This window comes from Poromitra crassiceps, assembly GCF_964638095.1.
Source record: "Poromitra crassiceps genome assembly, chromosome: 20".
NCBI classification, from domain to species: domain Eukaryota; kingdom Metazoa; phylum Chordata; class Actinopteri; order Beryciformes; family Melamphaidae; genus Poromitra; species Poromitra crassiceps.
Window position 1 is genome coordinate 6,736,289 of NC_139637.1, and position 18,743 is coordinate 6,755,031.

The window sequence follows — 18,743 nt, forward strand, 5'->3', positions numbered from 1 at the left end:
CAACCCCACACATCAGTTCCTAGCTAAAACCCCAAATCACCACAATACCAAAGGATATATAGATCTAAATGAATATAACCTTTTCCATGGGTATGTATATTCAATTTGTCTGATATCACTTCCATTTGTGTATTTTATCGAGTTTGAATGATTGTTTTTATTTTGAAAAATCCTGACCGGAAGTAAGAAATTCCTGCTCATTTGACGCTGGCGAGAGAACCGAGGTTCAAAGTGGCAGACTGACATTACTTCCTGCTTCAGCTTTTACCCGCATTTTTGTTTTGGTCCCAGTGAAATGTTATGGGATTTTAAATATATCTGTACCGTTTAGTTTGAACCAGTAAAACTATTTTTACGAAATGTCTGTCGGATGATTCTTCCGGTCTCCTTCCCGAACTCGCTACCCACGAAGAAGACAGGGCAGTGATATCCCAACAACAAACCGAGAGCGCCGTCTCGTGGAACAACATGAGAACATCACACATGCATAACAACATAAACATTACAGACTCGACAGTGTCCTCGACCGAAGCTTTCCCCTCCTGTACGATGTACCAGTGGGTCTTCTTCTTTATTTTAGAATAGTCAGTAGTCACCAAATTATTACATTGTCTGACGTGGGCCTTGTTCGACCAATCACTAGCTGTGGCAGCTGACAGATCGGGTTGTGTTCCTAAAGAGAAGTGACAGCTGTTGTCCAGCAGAGGGCACGCGAGGACAGGACACCCAAGTGTTTACTTCAGGGACGTCATATCAAGATGTGTGGCTCTTGTAAAACGCCCTTACGCAAAGTGTTTTGTAACAGTTTTGTTGCAGTGAGTAGCGTTACGTGTAAACTACCCTTTAAGTATAAATTCGGAGCGCGAAGTAAGTGCCTTTTAATCGATTACATATGTTTACAATGTTGTATTGTATGAGGAATAACTGTGTGCGACACTGACACTCCATGCATGTCTTGTTCTACTTTATGAACCAGTAAAGGTGCTGCTCTTGGACATCTAGACGTCTGTTGTTATTATTGTTGCAGGCAGGCAGGCAGGCAGGCAGTATGTCTGCGGTGCCCACAGTCAGACTGGCCGGTGGTCTGGAGATCTGCCGGGTGCTGAACGGCATGTGGCAGGTGTCCGGGGGGCACGGAGCGGTGGACGAGGCCAGAGCAGGTGACACAACACACAGGACTTTACCCCCGGGCTCCGGGGTCCATATCATATCATATCACCAGGGACATTTGAGACTGAGAGAGGTGTTACAAGAGTCAAGACAGAATGACAGGGCCCGGGGAGACAATGTGGAAGTTAAGGAATCACTTTACAGTCAGGAACATAGCAGATCTAATGGCCCAATTCCACAGCAGCTAGTAGCGCGGTCCCGCTCCGCTCGACTCGACTTTTGGTCTCATCCCACCGTCAAAAAGCGGCCCAGCTCGGTTTGATTTGAGGCCGAGTCGTGCTACTTTTGGTCCCTGCCTCGTCGGGGTACTTCGGGCTGGCGAGTAGGTCCCAAATGGTGACGTAAAACTCTGATGGCTACTGATTGGTCAGAGAGAATCGTGTTTACTCTGTCTACTGACTGTCAATGCAATGCTGGCGGCTGCATACCAGTTTAGTGGTCTTACCTTATCTTCTGTTATGTATATTTCCATCAGTATTTTGTGTCGCTGCCTTCACCTCCGGTGAAATAAAATCGTGGCGGGTGTTCAATTGTCTGAGAAAAAAGTCCGCTGCTCGCTCAGGGAGCTCTGTAGCTGAGAGGAGGCTGCAGCGCTCCGCTAGGCCGCAGCGGGTGTTTGGAAGCCCCGGTCTTGCCTGGTGAGAGGCTGCGGGGTAGAGGCTTCACTCTGTTGCGCCTCTCCCGTCCCCGCACAGCACAGCGCATGCCTGTGATATCATTCTCTTGGCCGATTGTCACATTTGCCCATGTACACTGTAGGTCATTTAGAGGCACCAGTATTTCATAAACAGTTTAAAAGTTCTGTGGATGGATTTAATTGTAACGTTATGTTATAGCCGAAGGACAGATATGCGGTCGCTATTTTTAGACGACCAGCTGTGGGCGGGGGTGGGTGGGGGCACATGATCCGCGGTGGAAGCAAAACGTCAATAGGGCTGATACGATTAGAGCCGAGTGGTGACGAGCTGTACAGGGCAGTAAAATGTGGTGGAAATGAGCCAATACACTGTATATTGGTAGTGCCTTTCAGGTGTTGTCACTGGCAGTGCCACTGTGTAACCAGTGACAACACAGTCCTGAAGGGGGGCCATCATGGCCACTTCACATCCAGTGATCCAATTAAGCAACATTACAGCAGGAAGGAAAAGCATTCCACATTGATATTGGCATTTTATATCAAGGGCAATGCATTGTGGGAATCCTCTAGGTTCATTCATAGATAGATTTATTTAATGATCTGTTTAAAAAAAATGCCATACATTAAATGTACATGCAATTCTAAAAAAAGGCATCAAGGATAACACAAAAAGTACACAAAAACTTAATTCCATTGTGGTCCTTGCTCTTAGACATACAGTACATTAAATATACAGACATTGCACCACACATACTGTAGTTTCATAATAAAATCTGGCTATCTAGTACTAAAACATTACAGCATAACAAAAGAAGACTAATTAATACAACACGCCATTTCTGCCTATAGTCCCTTACTCATTATGTCTGTTTGTACAGTACCACGGGATACAAGCACACATATTTGAAACTTATAGTTTTCTGTGAAACTAGATGAATCTCCCTGATGTGGTCTCTCTCTCTCTCTCTCTCTCTCTCTCTCCAGTTGAAGCCATGCAGGCATATGTAGATGCTGGCCTGACCACATTTGACATGGCAGACCATTATGGGCCTGCAGAGGAGATATTTGGACAATTCAACAGCCAGGTACACACACCCACACACACGCACGCACGCACACACACACACACACACACACACACACACACACACACACACACACTCTCTCTCTCTCTCTCTCATTTGATTTTGCACAAGCTTTAACTGAAAAATTGTATTGTAAAACATATTGTACCATAGTCAATTATACATTCACATTTTAGATATTAAATTGATTGACTTATTGATTGATTGCTTGACTTACCCAGGGAGTCAGGGACATACAAAAATGGCAGAATAAGTTTAAATCTCATATCAACATTACAAATTGAATAGTGCAAACCTCTGCCAATGCTGAACAATTATCCTACTTGTTGTTATACCCAAATACATCATTTCTATCACTTATATTTCAAGTTGAATTGATTTCTTTACCCGGCATTTGGAATCACTTCTTTATCTCATCGTCATAGTGACTACAAAAATGATAAATGTCTAATGGTGGAAATTCCAGATATGGATCATCAGACAAATCAAATAAATTCTTCCTTGGCCCAAGGTCGATCTGTCCACCATTTTTCATGGAAATCTATTCATACATTTTTAGATATCCTGCTGAAATACATGTAAAGGCAAACTAAAGAACAAACAGGGGCAAAACCTTCTTGGTGGATGTCAAAATAAAGTGCAACGGTCAGAAACGAGCCAATATCATTCAAAGTCTTTCTAATTGGTTCTAGTCCTTGTCTGATCCATAGCTGAAGTCCAAATCCTCTGGGAGTCCCACCCCGGCTCTGCAGGGACTGACCAAATGGGTGCCAAGAGCAGGGGGATGGCTTCCGATGGATCGCAAGGTGAGCTGTGGAGAAATAGGTTTTAACCCCGTCATGTTTTACAGTGGACATCTTTCCATCCACTAGAGAGCAGTGTGTGTCTTTTTAAAGATGCCCTCCCTCACTGGTCTAGTTAATCTGAGTCTTATGACTGAAGGAGGCTCTACTCACTACACCACCTTCTTAAATCAAATCATTTAATTTCTCAGAAGCTTCAAAGTGTTTTGTGGACGTCTGACTGAAGGTTTTATTTTGAAAGCTTTAATTGAGCTTGGAGTTTGAACCGTGCAGCAGGCCTTGAAGCGTCCCTCTGTGCTCAGGTGGTGGAGACGGCTGTGCGGCGCTCCATGGCTCGCATGCAGGTAGACAGTCTGGACTGTCTTCAGTTCCACTGGTGGAAGTATGGAGACAAGAGATACCTGGACGTTCTGGGACACCTGTCTGACCTGCAGCAGGAGGGACTCTTACGTATGTTTACTGCACTGAACACACACACACACACACACACACACACACACACAACTGGGATAAACCCTCCCCTGCTCTACTCTCCCATTGGAGGCATCGGTTTCAGTGGCAGCCGGATGTCAGAAGCTCTGTCATTGGCTCTGACCATGTCAATCAGAGCGGCTTCCGCTCCCTCCTCCCTGTGTGTCGCTGTAAATAGTCCCCTTCCAGAATTGTAATTTCTTTTAGTTTCTCTTGTTTGTGTTATATATTATATAATATATAATATATAATATTATATATTGTATATTATATTTATACTAGATATTCCTGCATATACAGGTAATTTCTTTTAAGATCTCTTGTATATATTTTTGGTATGTACAGATTTGTGTATATAGGTGGTTTTAGTACACATGTTATTTATTTTTGCCTTAGAAGTCGTTAAATTATTTCCATGTGTTAAGTGCTTGTTATGTCCTGTAGTGTTGAATGTCCCTCGCGCACACACGCGCTCATACACGCACACACTCATTCATTCCATTTTGCCTCACTCTAAGGACCACAATGGAAATAAGCCCTCGGGCTTTGTTGTGTTTTATTCCTTTTGTCTCTAATGATATGGTTGTACCCTGTATTTCTCATGTTCGTTGATTCAATAAAGTATTCAATCAATCAATCAATGTCTGTGTCTGTCCTGCAGGTCCAGTACTCATGTCTGTGTCTGTCCTGCAGGTCCAGTACTCATGTCTGTGTCTGTCCTGCAGGTCCAGTACTCCCTGATCGACCAGCGACCAGCAGCGAGGATGGAGGAATTCTGTCTGGCAAACAACATCCAGCTCCTGACCTACGGCACTCTGGGTTAGATACACTCTGGGTTAGATACACTCTGGGTTAGATACACTCTGGGTTAGATACACTCTGGGTTAGACACACTCTGGGTTAGATACACTCTGGGTTAGATACACTCTGGGTTAGACACACTCTGGGTTAGATACACTCTGGGGTAGATACACTCTGGGTTAGATACACTCTGGGTTAGACACACTCTGGGTTAGATACACTCTGGGTTAGATACACTCTGGGTTAGACACACTCTGGGTTAGACACACTCTGGGTTAGACACACTCTGGGTTAGATACACTCAACTCTGGGTTAGATAACACTCTGGGTTAGATACACTCTGGGTTAGATACACTCTGGGTTAGATACACTCTGGGTTAGACACACTCTGGGTTAGATACACTCTGGGTTAGACACACTCTGGGTTAGATACACTCAACTCTGGGTTAGATAACACTCTGGGTTAGATACACTCTGGGTTAGATACTCTGGGTTAGATACACTCTGGGTTAGATACACTCTGGGTTAGATACACTCTGGGTTAGACATACTCTGGGTTAGATACACTCTGGGTTAGACACACTCTGGGTTAGACACACTCTGGGTTAGATACACTCAACTCTGGGTTAGATACACTCTGGGTTAGACACACTCTGGGTTAGACACACTCTGGGTTAGACACACTCTGGGTTAGATACACTCTGGGTTAGATACACTCTGGGTTAGACACACTCTGGGTTAGACACACTCTGGGTTAGATACACTCTGGGTTAGACACACTCTGGGTTAGATACACTCTGGGTTAGACACACTCTGGGTTAGATACACTCTGGGTTAGATACACTCTGGGTTAGATACACTCTGGGTTAGATACACTCTGGGTTAGACACACTCTGGGTTAGATACACTCTGGGTTAGATACACTCTGGGTTAGATACACTCTGGGTTAGATACACTCTGGGTTAGATACACTCTGGGTTAGACACACTCTGGGTTAGACACACTCTGGGTTAGACACACTCTGGGTTAGACACACTCTGGGTTAGATACACTCTGGGTTAGACACACTCTGGGTTAGACACACTCTGGGTTAGATACACTCTGGGTTAGATACTCTGGGTTAGATACACTCTGGGTTAGATACACTCTGGGTTAGATACTCTGGGTTAGATACTCTGGGTTAGATAACACTCTGGGTTAGATACTCTGGGTTAGATACTCTGGGTTAGATACAGCACATTGACTTCACTCTGGGTTAGATACAGCACATTGACTTCACTCTGGGTTAGATACAGCACATTGACTTCACTCTGTGTTAGATACAGCACATTGACTTCAAGCCAATCATATTTGACCCTACTATATTTACCCATCGGTTGTATTACTTATATTAAACACATACGTGTCACTCAAGTGGAACAATTACAAGGAAGAAGTTGATTTGATGTTTTATGATGTAAAAGCAGTGAGCATATGAACTATCCTGCTGGGTTATAGTTATCCTGCTGGGTTATAGTTATCCTGCTGGGTTATAGTTATCCTGCTGGGTTATAGTTATCCTGCTGGGTTATAGTTATCCTGCTGGGTTATAGTTAAGGTTAGTGGGGTAAAGAAGTAAAATGGCGGGTTTCTAAGATGGAGTCGCTCCAATAGTGACGACACATACCGTCTCCGTGCCCCCTCCCTCCCTCCCGTCATCTTCACTCCTTCACTCTGTCTCTCCATTTTTTTTCAACCCCTCCCTCTCTCTCCCTGCCCTCTCCTCCCCCTCTCTCCCTGCCCTCTCCTCCCCCTCTCTCCCTCTCTCTCCCTGCCCTCTCCTCTCAGCTGGAGGTCTGCTGTCAGAGCGTTATCTGGGGAAGGCGGAGCCTAAGTCAGAGGCGGAGCTGGACACCTCCTCTCTCTCCAAGTACAAGAAGATGATCGACGCGTGGGGCGGCTGGAGCCTCATCCAGGAGCTCCTCGTCGCCTTGGAGACGGTCGCCAAGCGACGCGGCTGCTCGATGGCGTCCGTGGCGACGCGCTGCATCCTGGACCGGCCGGCGGTGGGCGGGGTCATCGTGGGCTGTCGTCTGGGGGTGGCGGGGGCGGGGCAACACATCGCAGACAGCCTGCGCAGCTGCAGCGCCGAGCTCCGGCTGACGGAGGACGACCTGGCCGCCCTGCAGGCCGTGACGTGGCGCTCCAGCGACCTGATGGCGCTCATCGGGGACTGTGGGGACGAGTACAGGCGCTAAAGAATGAGGAAGAGGGGGCGGGGCTTACTGAATGTGGCAGAAAGAGGGAGGAGGAGGAGAACGAGAGGAAGGTGGAGAGAGGAAGCAGAAACAGTGCGTCTTGCTTGACGCTGTAGTGGAAAAAACATGGGAAAAACTACAGTTGATGATGCCTATTCTCCATTCTTTTACCTGGAATTTGTCCCACATGTTGTGTTTGTCAATTTAGATTCAAATCAGTTTCCACACAAGCTGGAGCTGCTCTGTGCCACATCATAACATAAGACAAATTGCCCAAATGTATGATTAATACTTTTTAACTTGTTTCTAAAGATCATCTGCTACACGGTGTAGTTATCTTACCGACTAAATAACAGATGCAGTACAACATGTTGATGCAGCCTCTCCTATAGCTCATGCTTGCTCTGCTTCAGTGTGTCTTCATGTGTGTCTGCACTGACACAAGCTTCAGTGTGTCTTCATGTGTGTCTGCACTGACACAAGCTTCAGTGTGTCTTCATGTGTGTCTGCACTGACACAAGCAAACGTCTTCGCTGTTTCCATTAAGGTGTCAAAATGTGTTTTTTAGTTCGAGAAAATTCAGAGAAAACATTCAAACAACTATTAGTTTGTGAATGAATCTCCAATATTCTCAAATATTGTATTTTATATTGTGTGTACAATATGCAAACGCTACAGTGCAGTATTACAGTATTTGCAATACAGTCATTTCCTAAGCCTCATTTCCTTCTATTGTTTTTGTTGAATTACATATTCTTGGTATTTTCCAACCTTTTACCTTTTTATTTATTTGTTTAAATAAAGTTTGTGCTTTTATTGTCTCATTGGCTTTTTATCATTTTTATCATCTTTCTATTGTCTTTTTACATCTTATCTTAACTATCTCTTAATTCTATCTTTTATTCTTCTTTTACAGTTTATTACTGTTATTTACTGTATTTTCAATTAATAATTTTTAAGAGTAAGAGAGTATTCTGCTTTTATTTTGTCAGTCAAAGCACTTTGTGAAATCTGTTATTAAAGGTGCTATATAAATATAGTTATTATTCGTATTAATTATTATTATTCGTTCTAATCTTGAGCTTGATGGCATGAGACAATTAAGTTGATATTCCTTTGTGTCTGTGAACCCGGCTGTGTGTGTGTGTGTGTGTGTGTGTGTGTGTGTGTGTGTGTGTGTGTGCGTGCGTGCGTGCGTGCGTGTGTGTGTGTGTGTGTGTCGGGGGGCGGGGGCTCAGTGAAGGGGAAGGAGTTGTCAGCCCTGTAGCACTGTCTGGCCTGACAGATGATATGAGAACACCACAAAATATACATTAGACACTAATCCATAAACACACATATGAAGACACACACAACACACAATCTGTCGTTTTTGCTCTCTCTCACACACACACACATACACACACTCTCTCACACACCCAGCTGACGCTCAGAAAGCAGACAGACTCCTGCTGCGCTATAGGACCGTGGTCAACGTCAAACACATCCAAAGACATCACATCAAACCTCCTGCATCATGTGACCCCCCGGGCCAGCTGGGGTTCAGCACAGCGGAGACAAAAGGGCTGTGGTGATACAGTCAGGGACAAAGAGGATCCTGTACTGTATATGGTGACTCTCACTATATAGCATTCATACAAAGTCACACTTCAGAATGGTCACCTGCTTTTGACTGGCACGTGTATGTTCATTGCTGTATTTATGAATCTATTTCATACATTTTTCAATAACAGACTTTTTTTTATATAACTATGTCTTAAAGCTGATTTGTATGTGAAGCGAGGTTCATCAGATCCATGCAGAACATCAGAGGGGAAGGAAAAGTGAACAGCATGCTAACCTGTGCTAACATGCTAACCTGTGCTAACATGCTAACCTGTGCTAACATGCTAACCTGTGCTAACATGCTAACCTGTGCTGTGACTGAACCCTGGATAGAGCCACAAATCTTCAAGTTCCATCATAGAAAATATCAGATGTAGAAATATAGTGGGTTAAATATGTGACTATGACAGTTGAGTCTCTGAACGTCTCCAAGACCAAGGAGATCATTGTGGACTACAGGAGAGGGGGGGGCACACACCCCCCAATCACCATCAACGGCACAGTGGTGGAAAGGGTGGACAGCTTCAAGTACCTGGGAGTCAACATCCACCAGGACCTGACCTGGGCCGGCCACACCGCCACTGTTGTCAAAAAGGCCCAACAGCGAATACACGGACTCAGGCGCCTGAAGAAGTTTGGGCTAAGGAAAGAAATCCTCAGGGACTTCTACAGAGGCACCATTGAAAGCCTGCTGACTGGCTGCTTCACCGCCTGGTACGGGAACTGTACCACCATGGACCGCAGGGCGCTACGGAGGGTGAGGCGCGCGGCCCAGCACGTAACAGGAGACGAGTTGCCAGAACTGCACGAACTGTATAACCAGCGGTGCCTCAGGAGGTCCCTGAAGATCATCAAAGACACAAACCATCCCCACAACAGCCTGTTCTCCCTGCTACCCTCAGGGAGGAGATACAGGGTTCCAAAAGCACGCACAAATCGCTTGAGGAACAGTTTCTTCCCGCAGGCCACGAGACTCCTTAACATACACAAATAGTGTAGTAGTCGTACCGTACCGTACTGCAGCTGCTACCATTATGTATGCCTAATGTTTAATTGTATGTCTAACAAGGTACATGCTATTTGCACCTGTATGTCAATTACGTCGAATTTAAAATGTCTGAACACGTCTAACGTATGCACAATGCCTAATGTTTAATTGTATGTTTAATAAGGTACATGCTACTTGCACTGTAATGTATGTCAAATACGTCGAATTAAAATGTCCAAACACGTCTAACGTATGCACATGACGTGCACCTATGTGCAATGAATATGCCACTGACTTGTCTTATCGCTATTCTGCCGCATTGCCTATTGCTGCTTAGTATTGCTTATTGATGCCTATTTCTTATTGCCTATTGCTCATTGCTTGTTGCCTATTTGTACTATGTCGTAAACGGAGTCCACAGCACAAGAATTTCACACGTGATACTTGTACCATGGAGTGACAATAAAAATCTTGAATCTTGAATCTTGAATCTTGAATCTTGAATCTTGGTTATAGGGCTGTATAGAGCAATATTGATATCAGGATAATCATAGAAAAGTGTTCTAGCTATATGATATATGACAATATCTGCTGAGCAAATTGCTGAGCCTGTTGACATGAAACCTCCAATGTTTTAACTTGAAATGTTCAGACTTGGGCTGATGAAACCGGTTTAAAACGGCCTTTGATCAACTGAAAGAGACAAGAAGGTGGCCAACCTAACATCAACGCTGTTTTTCTGAAAAGTTGACATTTTGGAGATATGAGGCTTTCACACCACAGCGACAACATGCAAAATCACACAATAATCACATTGATCTTCAAATCAAATGCTGTAATTTCCAAACAAGTTTCCCTCTCACCTAGACACACATGCACACGCACACGCACACGCCACACACACACACACACACACACACACACACACACACACACACACACACACACACACACACACACACACACACACACACACACACACGTGGTGCATGGTGTTTGGTTTACCTTCAGCACTGAATTAATTCAGGCTGTGGTAGATAGGTGTGTGTGTGTGTGTGTGTGTGTGTGTGTGTGTGTGTGTGTGTGTGTGTGTGTGTGTGTGTGTGTGTGTGGGTGGGCGCGTGTGTTTGTGGGCCGTGGGGGAAAATGAGAGGATGTCCCCCACGCTGACCACCCATTGACCATGACGAGACACCGCCTGGACGTATTGGAGGAGAGAGAGAGCCAGACTGACCAAGTGGCAGTGGGAGCCGCAGAGGTTGACGTTGCTCTCGGAGATGGCGGCCATGCGGAGCTGGTCGTACACCCGCGTGAAGAAGGTGGCGAAGGTGCTGGCGAACACCACGTTACGATCCCGCGTGGCACAGCCTATCGCCACACTCACCTGGAGGAGAGAGGGAGGGAGGGAGGGGGAGGAGAGGAGAGGAGGAGGAGAGGAGAGGAGAGGAGGAGAGGAGAGGAGAGGGAAGGAGAGGAGAGGAGAGGAGATGAGGAGAGAGAAGATTCACCTCACTCTTGAATTATAGATCAACTCCCCTTGTGTTGCTATCAACTTAACTTAACCCATTGATACCTGATGCAAAGCAGACATTTTTTCGGGTGGCCATATTTTCAAAGCGGAAATTCTTTCGGGTTACGCGGTTCACGGTCTTAAAGGGATACACACACAAATGAGGGATATACATGCAAATGCTGCATCAGGTATCAATGGGTTAACTTTACTTTACTTTACTTTACTTGTATGTTTAGTAGTGCTTAATGTTTTGGAGACTGGCAGCCATATTCCTCTACTGTTGTTGGTTGCTGAGTAAAGGACTAGTTCACTGCTCTTTCTTACCATGTTCTGCTCTGCGATGAATCACTCCACGTAGCGGTTGGGGTGCTCGTTCTTGAAGAGCTCGGTGAAGGTGGAGTTCTTGGTGTCTCCGTCCAGAGCCACCACATGCTCGTTGGAGCGGCCTAGCTTGGCCAGCGCCATGCCGTACGCCTTCCTGGTAGCAATCTGTTTGTAGATCAGAACAGACAGACAGAGAGACAGAACGACAGAGAGACAGAGAGACAGACAGAACGACAGAGAGACAGACAGACAGAGAGACAGAACGACAGACAGACAGAGAGAGACAGACAGACAGAGAGACAGACAGACAGACAGACAGAGAGAGACAGACAGAGAGACAGACAGAGAGAGAGAGACAGACAGACAGAGAGACAGAACGACAGAGAGACAGACAGAAAGACAGAGAAACAGTCAGACAGTCAACTTGCTACACCGATTCACAATCCACAGGTAATAGTCAGATTGTTTGTTGATATATTCTAGATACCCCAGCTATTCATAGTAATCTACTTATAAAGTGAACGCCATCAGACTACTATTAACCTGTTTTCTACCCAATTGTACTTTAATTCCCCCTCCTGTCCTGGTTGTTGCTCCACCCCCTCTGCCGATCAGGTGAGAGCCGCGGTAGACGAGCACATACTACCTCTGATACATGTTGTGACGGTTTGACTTTCAGACTTATCCTTCCTTCTTTATTCTGTATTATTTTGTTAGGGGTGCCAGCCAGGTCTCTCTCCTAGCATTTAAGAGTTAAGTCAGGGTTGTGTCATTCATAGTCTTACCAAACCTCACAAAGGTGCACACAAAACAACATGTACACCCTGCACATTGAATGAACAAAGTTCAACCCAGCAAGAACAAATACATTAAATGCAAACACAGAAACACTCAAATAATTTCAGACCACACCCAACAAACTCAGTTTCAGTATATATATTGTGCAAGAAAATAGTTTCAGGGAAAAGTTCATTTCAGGTCCATATCCCTCAGTTCACACAGGTAATCCAGTCCAGGATTTACACCCGACCCATCCAGTCAGTTCAATGGTTCATAGTGCCACAAAAAGTAATCCATTCCATTTACAGGTTTTCTTTTCACAGGTTATGTGCTCCCAGCAAAAAAGCCCTGGTGAAACAAGGAAATTACATTCAGTGCAATTCAATTCAGTTCAGCTTTTAAATACAACCCAAAACAAAGAATCCACAAAACCCTGTCAAGTAAGAATAGCTTTTCTCACTTAAAGTCTGTCAGTCAGTCCAATATGCAGTCCGCGAATCCCGAACGGGTTTTGCTGCTGCGGGTGGGTGAGTGACGCTGGCTTCAGTGGCTTGAGTAAACAGCGAGACAGCTGAAAGGAGAGCATCCGAGCAGAGAGGCAATGGAGCGATCTGAGAGAAAACAAGAGTTTGTTGAAGGCACGGAGGACGGCTTCAGTGGCAGGCAGGTGGATAAACAGTGTGACCAGGTTTACTTTAAACAACCTTACTTTTTGTTTGCTGTCCCATCTGAGCGTGCTGCTCCGGCGGCGACGCACCTCTCGCTTTTTCCTCCTTCCTTCTCTCAGAAGAAAAACTGAATGAACATTATGCGGAAGGGAGTTGAATAATGGCGCGAACGGGAACGAATCTATAATACATCCATGGAACGAATCCGTAAGTAGATGGGTGTATCCGGGGCAGGGGCGTATCTACGGGTGGGCCTGGGTACACTCTTACAATAGATGTGTCAATATCAACATAACATGTGTTAAATTTCTACACATCAATGAGTTGTATTTGGGACAACGCTTTTTATGTTAAATGTGACACATCAAATGTGTCAAGGATATTAACACACAGTAATGTGTCAATATATTAACACAGCAATGTGTAATGTTGTGTAAATACTAACACAGTAATGTGTCAATATATTAACACAGCAATGTGTAATGTTGTGTAAATACTAACACAGTAATGTGTCAATATATTAACACAGCAATGTGTAATGTTGTGTAAATACTAACACAGTTATGTGTCGATGTATAATGTGCAAATATTAACACATTCATGTGTTGCCCAAAATAACACATTATGATCATAATCGCACTTCACCCAACACAAGCATGTGTTACTATACACAAATGGTTGATAAATAAAAATTAAAATGCCACGTGGAATTATTTTGAAAAACATTTATTTTAAACTGTTTTGAACATTTAATGTTTTGTTTGTTTGTAAAAACATTCACATCAGGGTTCCTTCCACAAACACAAGCTGTTTTCACTGATTGAATTCAAGAATCCAACATAGAGCGGAGTTGAGATGCATTCAAATGCATTGATGGAGAAGCGGCGAACAAGCACGCCATACAAACATTAATCAAAATAAACAGACGTAAAAACAAATAACTTGCAATTTCTATAAAAAAATATATACATCCAAGTCATCGATCACCCCCCCCCCCCCAAAATTCACAGAATTTAACGACCCATACGACAACCCTGTAAAAGTGCTTTAGTCATAAAAACAGTGAGTTACAGATTATTGTTACAACCTGTAGAAAAGTCAAGTGGTCTAAAATCAGACAAGTCAACAGGTATTTGAACAAGTTTGAACTCATCAGCTCTTTCCACTTCATATGCATAAAAGTGGTCATCGAAACAGTTGACATTCACAACCTGCAAAAAAGCTAGAGCAGTGCCCTTCTCTACCTGAGGGAGGAGATGAAATATTTCTCCAAAGACTGGTTCATCTTTAGTATCAGTTATAACAACAGTGCAAGTTACACTCCTTTGTACATCACTTAACGTTGCATTTGAAGCAGAGTACATTTGTGCGACAAAAGCAGCTGCATAGTTACTTAGTGCAGGGCCTTTGGTTTTAGATGGAGACAAGTCGGCCTCAATATCCTCATCTGATATTGCAGTGTCCGGTATCGTATCAGTTTCTTGACTTCATTAGTCTATTATTGCATATTTGCGTTCAATGGAAAATGTGTACTCCGGGAGAGTGCAGTAAACTGTGTCCGTCATAGGTGCGGTGCAATCAGCTGTTTGGATGTACCGTGTGGGTGTGACTTCTTGTCCACCTTGAGGCCAGGCTCTCCCAGCACTCCTCTGGGGGGTAGGGACCCTCTTCGTCCTCCCCGACGACTGTGTTGAGGTCGCTGTCCGAGTCGCTGTCACGCGCGCGCGCACACACACACACACACAGAGATGAGGAGTCAAACCTGATGTCAGTTTTAGGTTGCTTTATGGTGTAGTTTTATTAAACATATTTGATATTCAACCAGTCTAAATATAACTAACTAACTGTGTCCGTCATAGGTGCGGTGCAATCAGCTGTTTGGATGTACCGTGTGGGTGTGACCCCTTGGCCACCTTGAGGCCAGGCTCTCCCAGCACTCCTCTGGGGGATAGGGCCCCTCTTCGTCCTCACTGACGAGTGTGTGGAGGTCGCTGTCCGAGTCGCAGTCACGCACACACACACACACACACACACACACACACACACACACATAAGAGGAGTCAAACCTGTTGCAAGTGAAGCTGATAGCCTTCTCTTAAAAGAACACATCCATGCCAATATAGCAAGTCAGAGATACTGAATTGGAAAAGTACCATCCAAATGCTCTTTACTTTCATGGGACAGTGGTCCGTGGTCAATCAGAGCAATATTTGCCTAACTGTTATTTAGTCCATACATAAGAAAATACAACACTTAAAATTCCTGTCATCACCCACACACAATCAGGTACTAATGCTTATCTTGCCTCATTTCTGAGACTGACTGATAAAGGTAATGGTATTAGCCTGTATATGTAATGTTTGGAGTTTTTTCTTTGAGTGATATACATTTATAAAAAATAATAATAACGCATTATTTTATGTAGATTGAGTTCAATAAAATATTTTCCTTCGTATTCCATCTTAAAATCAAACACACCAATAAAAAATCCTTACACAAGAAAAATCTGGAATGAAATCTCTGGTGAACTGCAGCCTGCACATCCTTGTGAAACCAGTATCAAGTTTGTCTAAGTGGAATTGCCGTAGCTAAAGATGGCGTACATTGGCGCTTGCGCATGAAATGTACATCCTTTGTAACCAATGGCGCAAAATATTTCGCGCTATTTACTTAGCCAGCTAACACTGTATCACAATGATTAGATTAAAGATTAAACAGGACGGACAAACCCCGTCTTTATTTGTCACAGACGATACACCATGCATGCACACACGTGCACAGCAGCCAGTACACATGCAATTGCAGTTGCCATTACATTTGTAATTTTATTGTAGCTATACAGTCCATGCTAGTAACACATTATTCCTATTAAGTCACGTAACCGTTGTGGCCCACCATGACTTGACAAACGTTAGCTAGACAGTTAAGTTACCACGTTACCCAGAAAATGAATGCCAAAAATAAATAGCGACCATGGCTATTTAGCCAGCTAGCACAGCTAACAGCTAAACAGCTATCCTATTAAGTCCGCCGACCGTGACTTGGCCAATGTTAGCTACACAGCTAACGCTAATTTGCCATTGATTAGACATTGCATTTTCGAAGGTAAGCTAACGCTAGCCCTGAAACCGCGCTGCTATTGTCTGGATGAAACAATGGTGTTTCAGGGCTAGCTAACGTTGGCGGAAGGCTATGTTTAATTGCTGGGAAACAAAGTTATCCCTCAGTGTCTGAATTAAAACTAGCGACGCAACGCCACCAGTCCATTGTTAACACTGGAAAAGGTTAGGTCTAATTCCTGGCACGGTCGGCGGTCTTTCCAGCTGAACTATTAAACATAGCCAAGCCAAGTCCAAATGTTGGTTGATTGTGCATTTGCATTGGTTCCGCTAACAGTACACGGTTGTAAAGCAATCACATTATACACAATGATAATAGATTTACCTGTCCTTCTGGTCTGCTGCTGACCACACAACACAGCCACGGCACTTGCATCGTCCCGCCTCCAAAATGAGCTGCACGGGGATGACGCTTGACGCAATGACGCAATGACGCAATGAGGATTGCGCAGCAACACATTAGATGTGTCAATTAAACAACACATTTGGGTGTGTTTGGAGAGGATACAACATGCAACACATTCTTTACAGAAATTGACTCAACATGTGTCATTTTGCTATCTACACATTTATTGAGTCAGGAGTTAACACATCTGTATTAAGAGTGTAGGCACACGCCCACCCACTTCTTGCCCTGGCCAACCCAAAAAAAAAAAAAAAATTTTTTTTTTTTTTTTTTTTTTTGGGTTGTTTTTTAGAGGCAAACTTGCTGCTGCATTGCTAGCCAATGGTTTTGTTACTTTTGTAAAAACGCAGGGCACATCATCTCCAGAGTCTAATGCATGACAACTTCATGACATCTAGGAATTTTGTTCTCTCTGTGGATAAATAAACCAGAGGGCGTCTTGTTCAAACTTGAAGCAGCCTCAGTGTTGTTATTTTTTAAACTCACAGCAGTATATGGATCAGTGGTTCTAATTTCTGTATAAAGTAACAGTATACACACAAGTATAAGCATTCATGTATGCAACATTTGGCACCTATATGTAACCTTTTAAGGTTGAGATAATTGTATTATCATTATATGGTCCAAATATTTCAGTAAAGCACTTGAAACACTTGAAATATTCTTGCTTGGGTGGTATCATTCTACTTAAAATGATGGTCAAATGCATTATTTTTAGTAAAATAACACGTCAAATTTTTACTGGCCTTTGGCCGGGCATCTGCACCCCTTCCTATCCAGGCCCACCCAATTTGATCCAGGCCCACCTATAATTCAATTTCTGCATACGCCCCTGATCCGGGGGTGTGTCTGTATCGTTGTGAAACGTATGGTCCGGGGACAAGTCTAGGTTGTCACATTGTGAATTTGTGCAGCGTCGCCAGTCGCTTCTTTTCACTTGACAGCGAGGAGTTTCACCGGCCAGATCACACTATTGCCCCCCCAGTTCCTCTCGCCCCCGAACAGGCGCCCCGACCGACCAGAGGAGGCGCTAGTGCAGCGACCAGGACATATACCCCTAAGTGCCTAGCACAGAGGCTTGAGGTAAAACAAATAAAATAGTAATAATCAAGTCCGCACACACCCAGCATCGGGCTCTACGCAGTGCGTGGGCTCTCCTGCACTTGCTAACTGAAGAGTGGATGTACGTGCTCTACTTTTATTTGAGCAGGGGGCTTGAACCTGCAACCCTCGTGTTGGGCAGGCAGGGAATCTACCGCTACACTACCCGGGTGCCCCCAGGTTCCACATTTGAGAGTGATCAAATACTTTCAACCCCATAAATCACACAGTGTAAACGAATGATTGGGGACACAGCTTAATGAAGACATCCCAGCTTGGCTGTATGATACTTGACTTTCAAACACACCTTGTCTCCAGTCTTGTAGCTGGGTGCGCTTGGCATGCGCATGTTGCGGAGGTTGACGGGCGGGGCGTCGTCGTTGGGCGGGGCCGGGTAGAGGCGCTTGCTGCTGCTGCTGATGCGACTCTGCAGCTCCTTCATCACGATGTCCGCCATGTCTTTAGGCAGCGGCTTCCCGTGCCAGCCCATCTTATCCTCCGCCGCTGAAACACACACATGGAGGAAGATATTAGACATAAACATTTTTAATAATTTTTTAATTTTTATTAATAATTTTTAACACTCTCGTGTGTTACCTGATGGGCACAAACTTGGATTTTTACACACATATGAAGTCCAAATAAATGCTAAATTGTTACGGTGCCATATTATGCCATCAAATACATGGCAAGAAACATATATTAGTCAAGTCAAGTTTATTTGCAATAGTTTTGTGTTAATAATTTAGCAGTGCAGTGTTTTCCATTTTTAAGGCTATCTTCATTAGATTGGTGCCGAACGTGCTAGTTTCCTTTGAGCTATCTGCCTGCTTTTCTGCTCAGAGCAGTTAGCTGTGTATGTTAGCGCAACCGCATGCATGCTTGTGAAGTTAGTCAGGTTGGGGGAAGGGAAAGTGCAATGCCTTGGTAACTACATTATCCCAATGAGGCAACTGTTGCGGCTAGCTACACTGTGCCAAGATCTCTGTCTCATCACAATTTTTCTTATTTTTCTTTCATAAAACTTGAAACGTT

At 44.2% G+C, this 18,743-nt stretch overlaps 2 protein-coding genes across 2 annotated transcripts in view; one reads left to right on the top strand and one right to left on the bottom strand.

The window, feature by feature from the left end:
* The window catches only part of LOC310794528 (NLR family CARD domain-containing protein 3-like), a gene marked incomplete at its 5' end in the record, with an annotated part of 389,910 nt that overhangs the window by 321,523 nt on the left and 49,644 nt on the right, over positions 1–18,743 (bottom strand). The window lies entirely within an intron of this gene.
* LOC310794432 (putative oxidoreductase YqkF) lies at positions 1,049–7,204 on the top strand (the record flags this gene model as incomplete). Its single annotated transcript, XM_083656433.1, has 7 exons — positions 1,049–1,160; positions 2,792–2,892; positions 3,603–3,698; positions 3,998–4,145; positions 4,611–4,618; positions 4,892–4,985; positions 6,795–7,204. The coding sequence occupies 7 exons, from the start codon at positions 1,049–1,051 to the stop codon at positions 7,202–7,204; spliced, it is 969 nt and encodes a 322-aa protein (XP_083512559.1).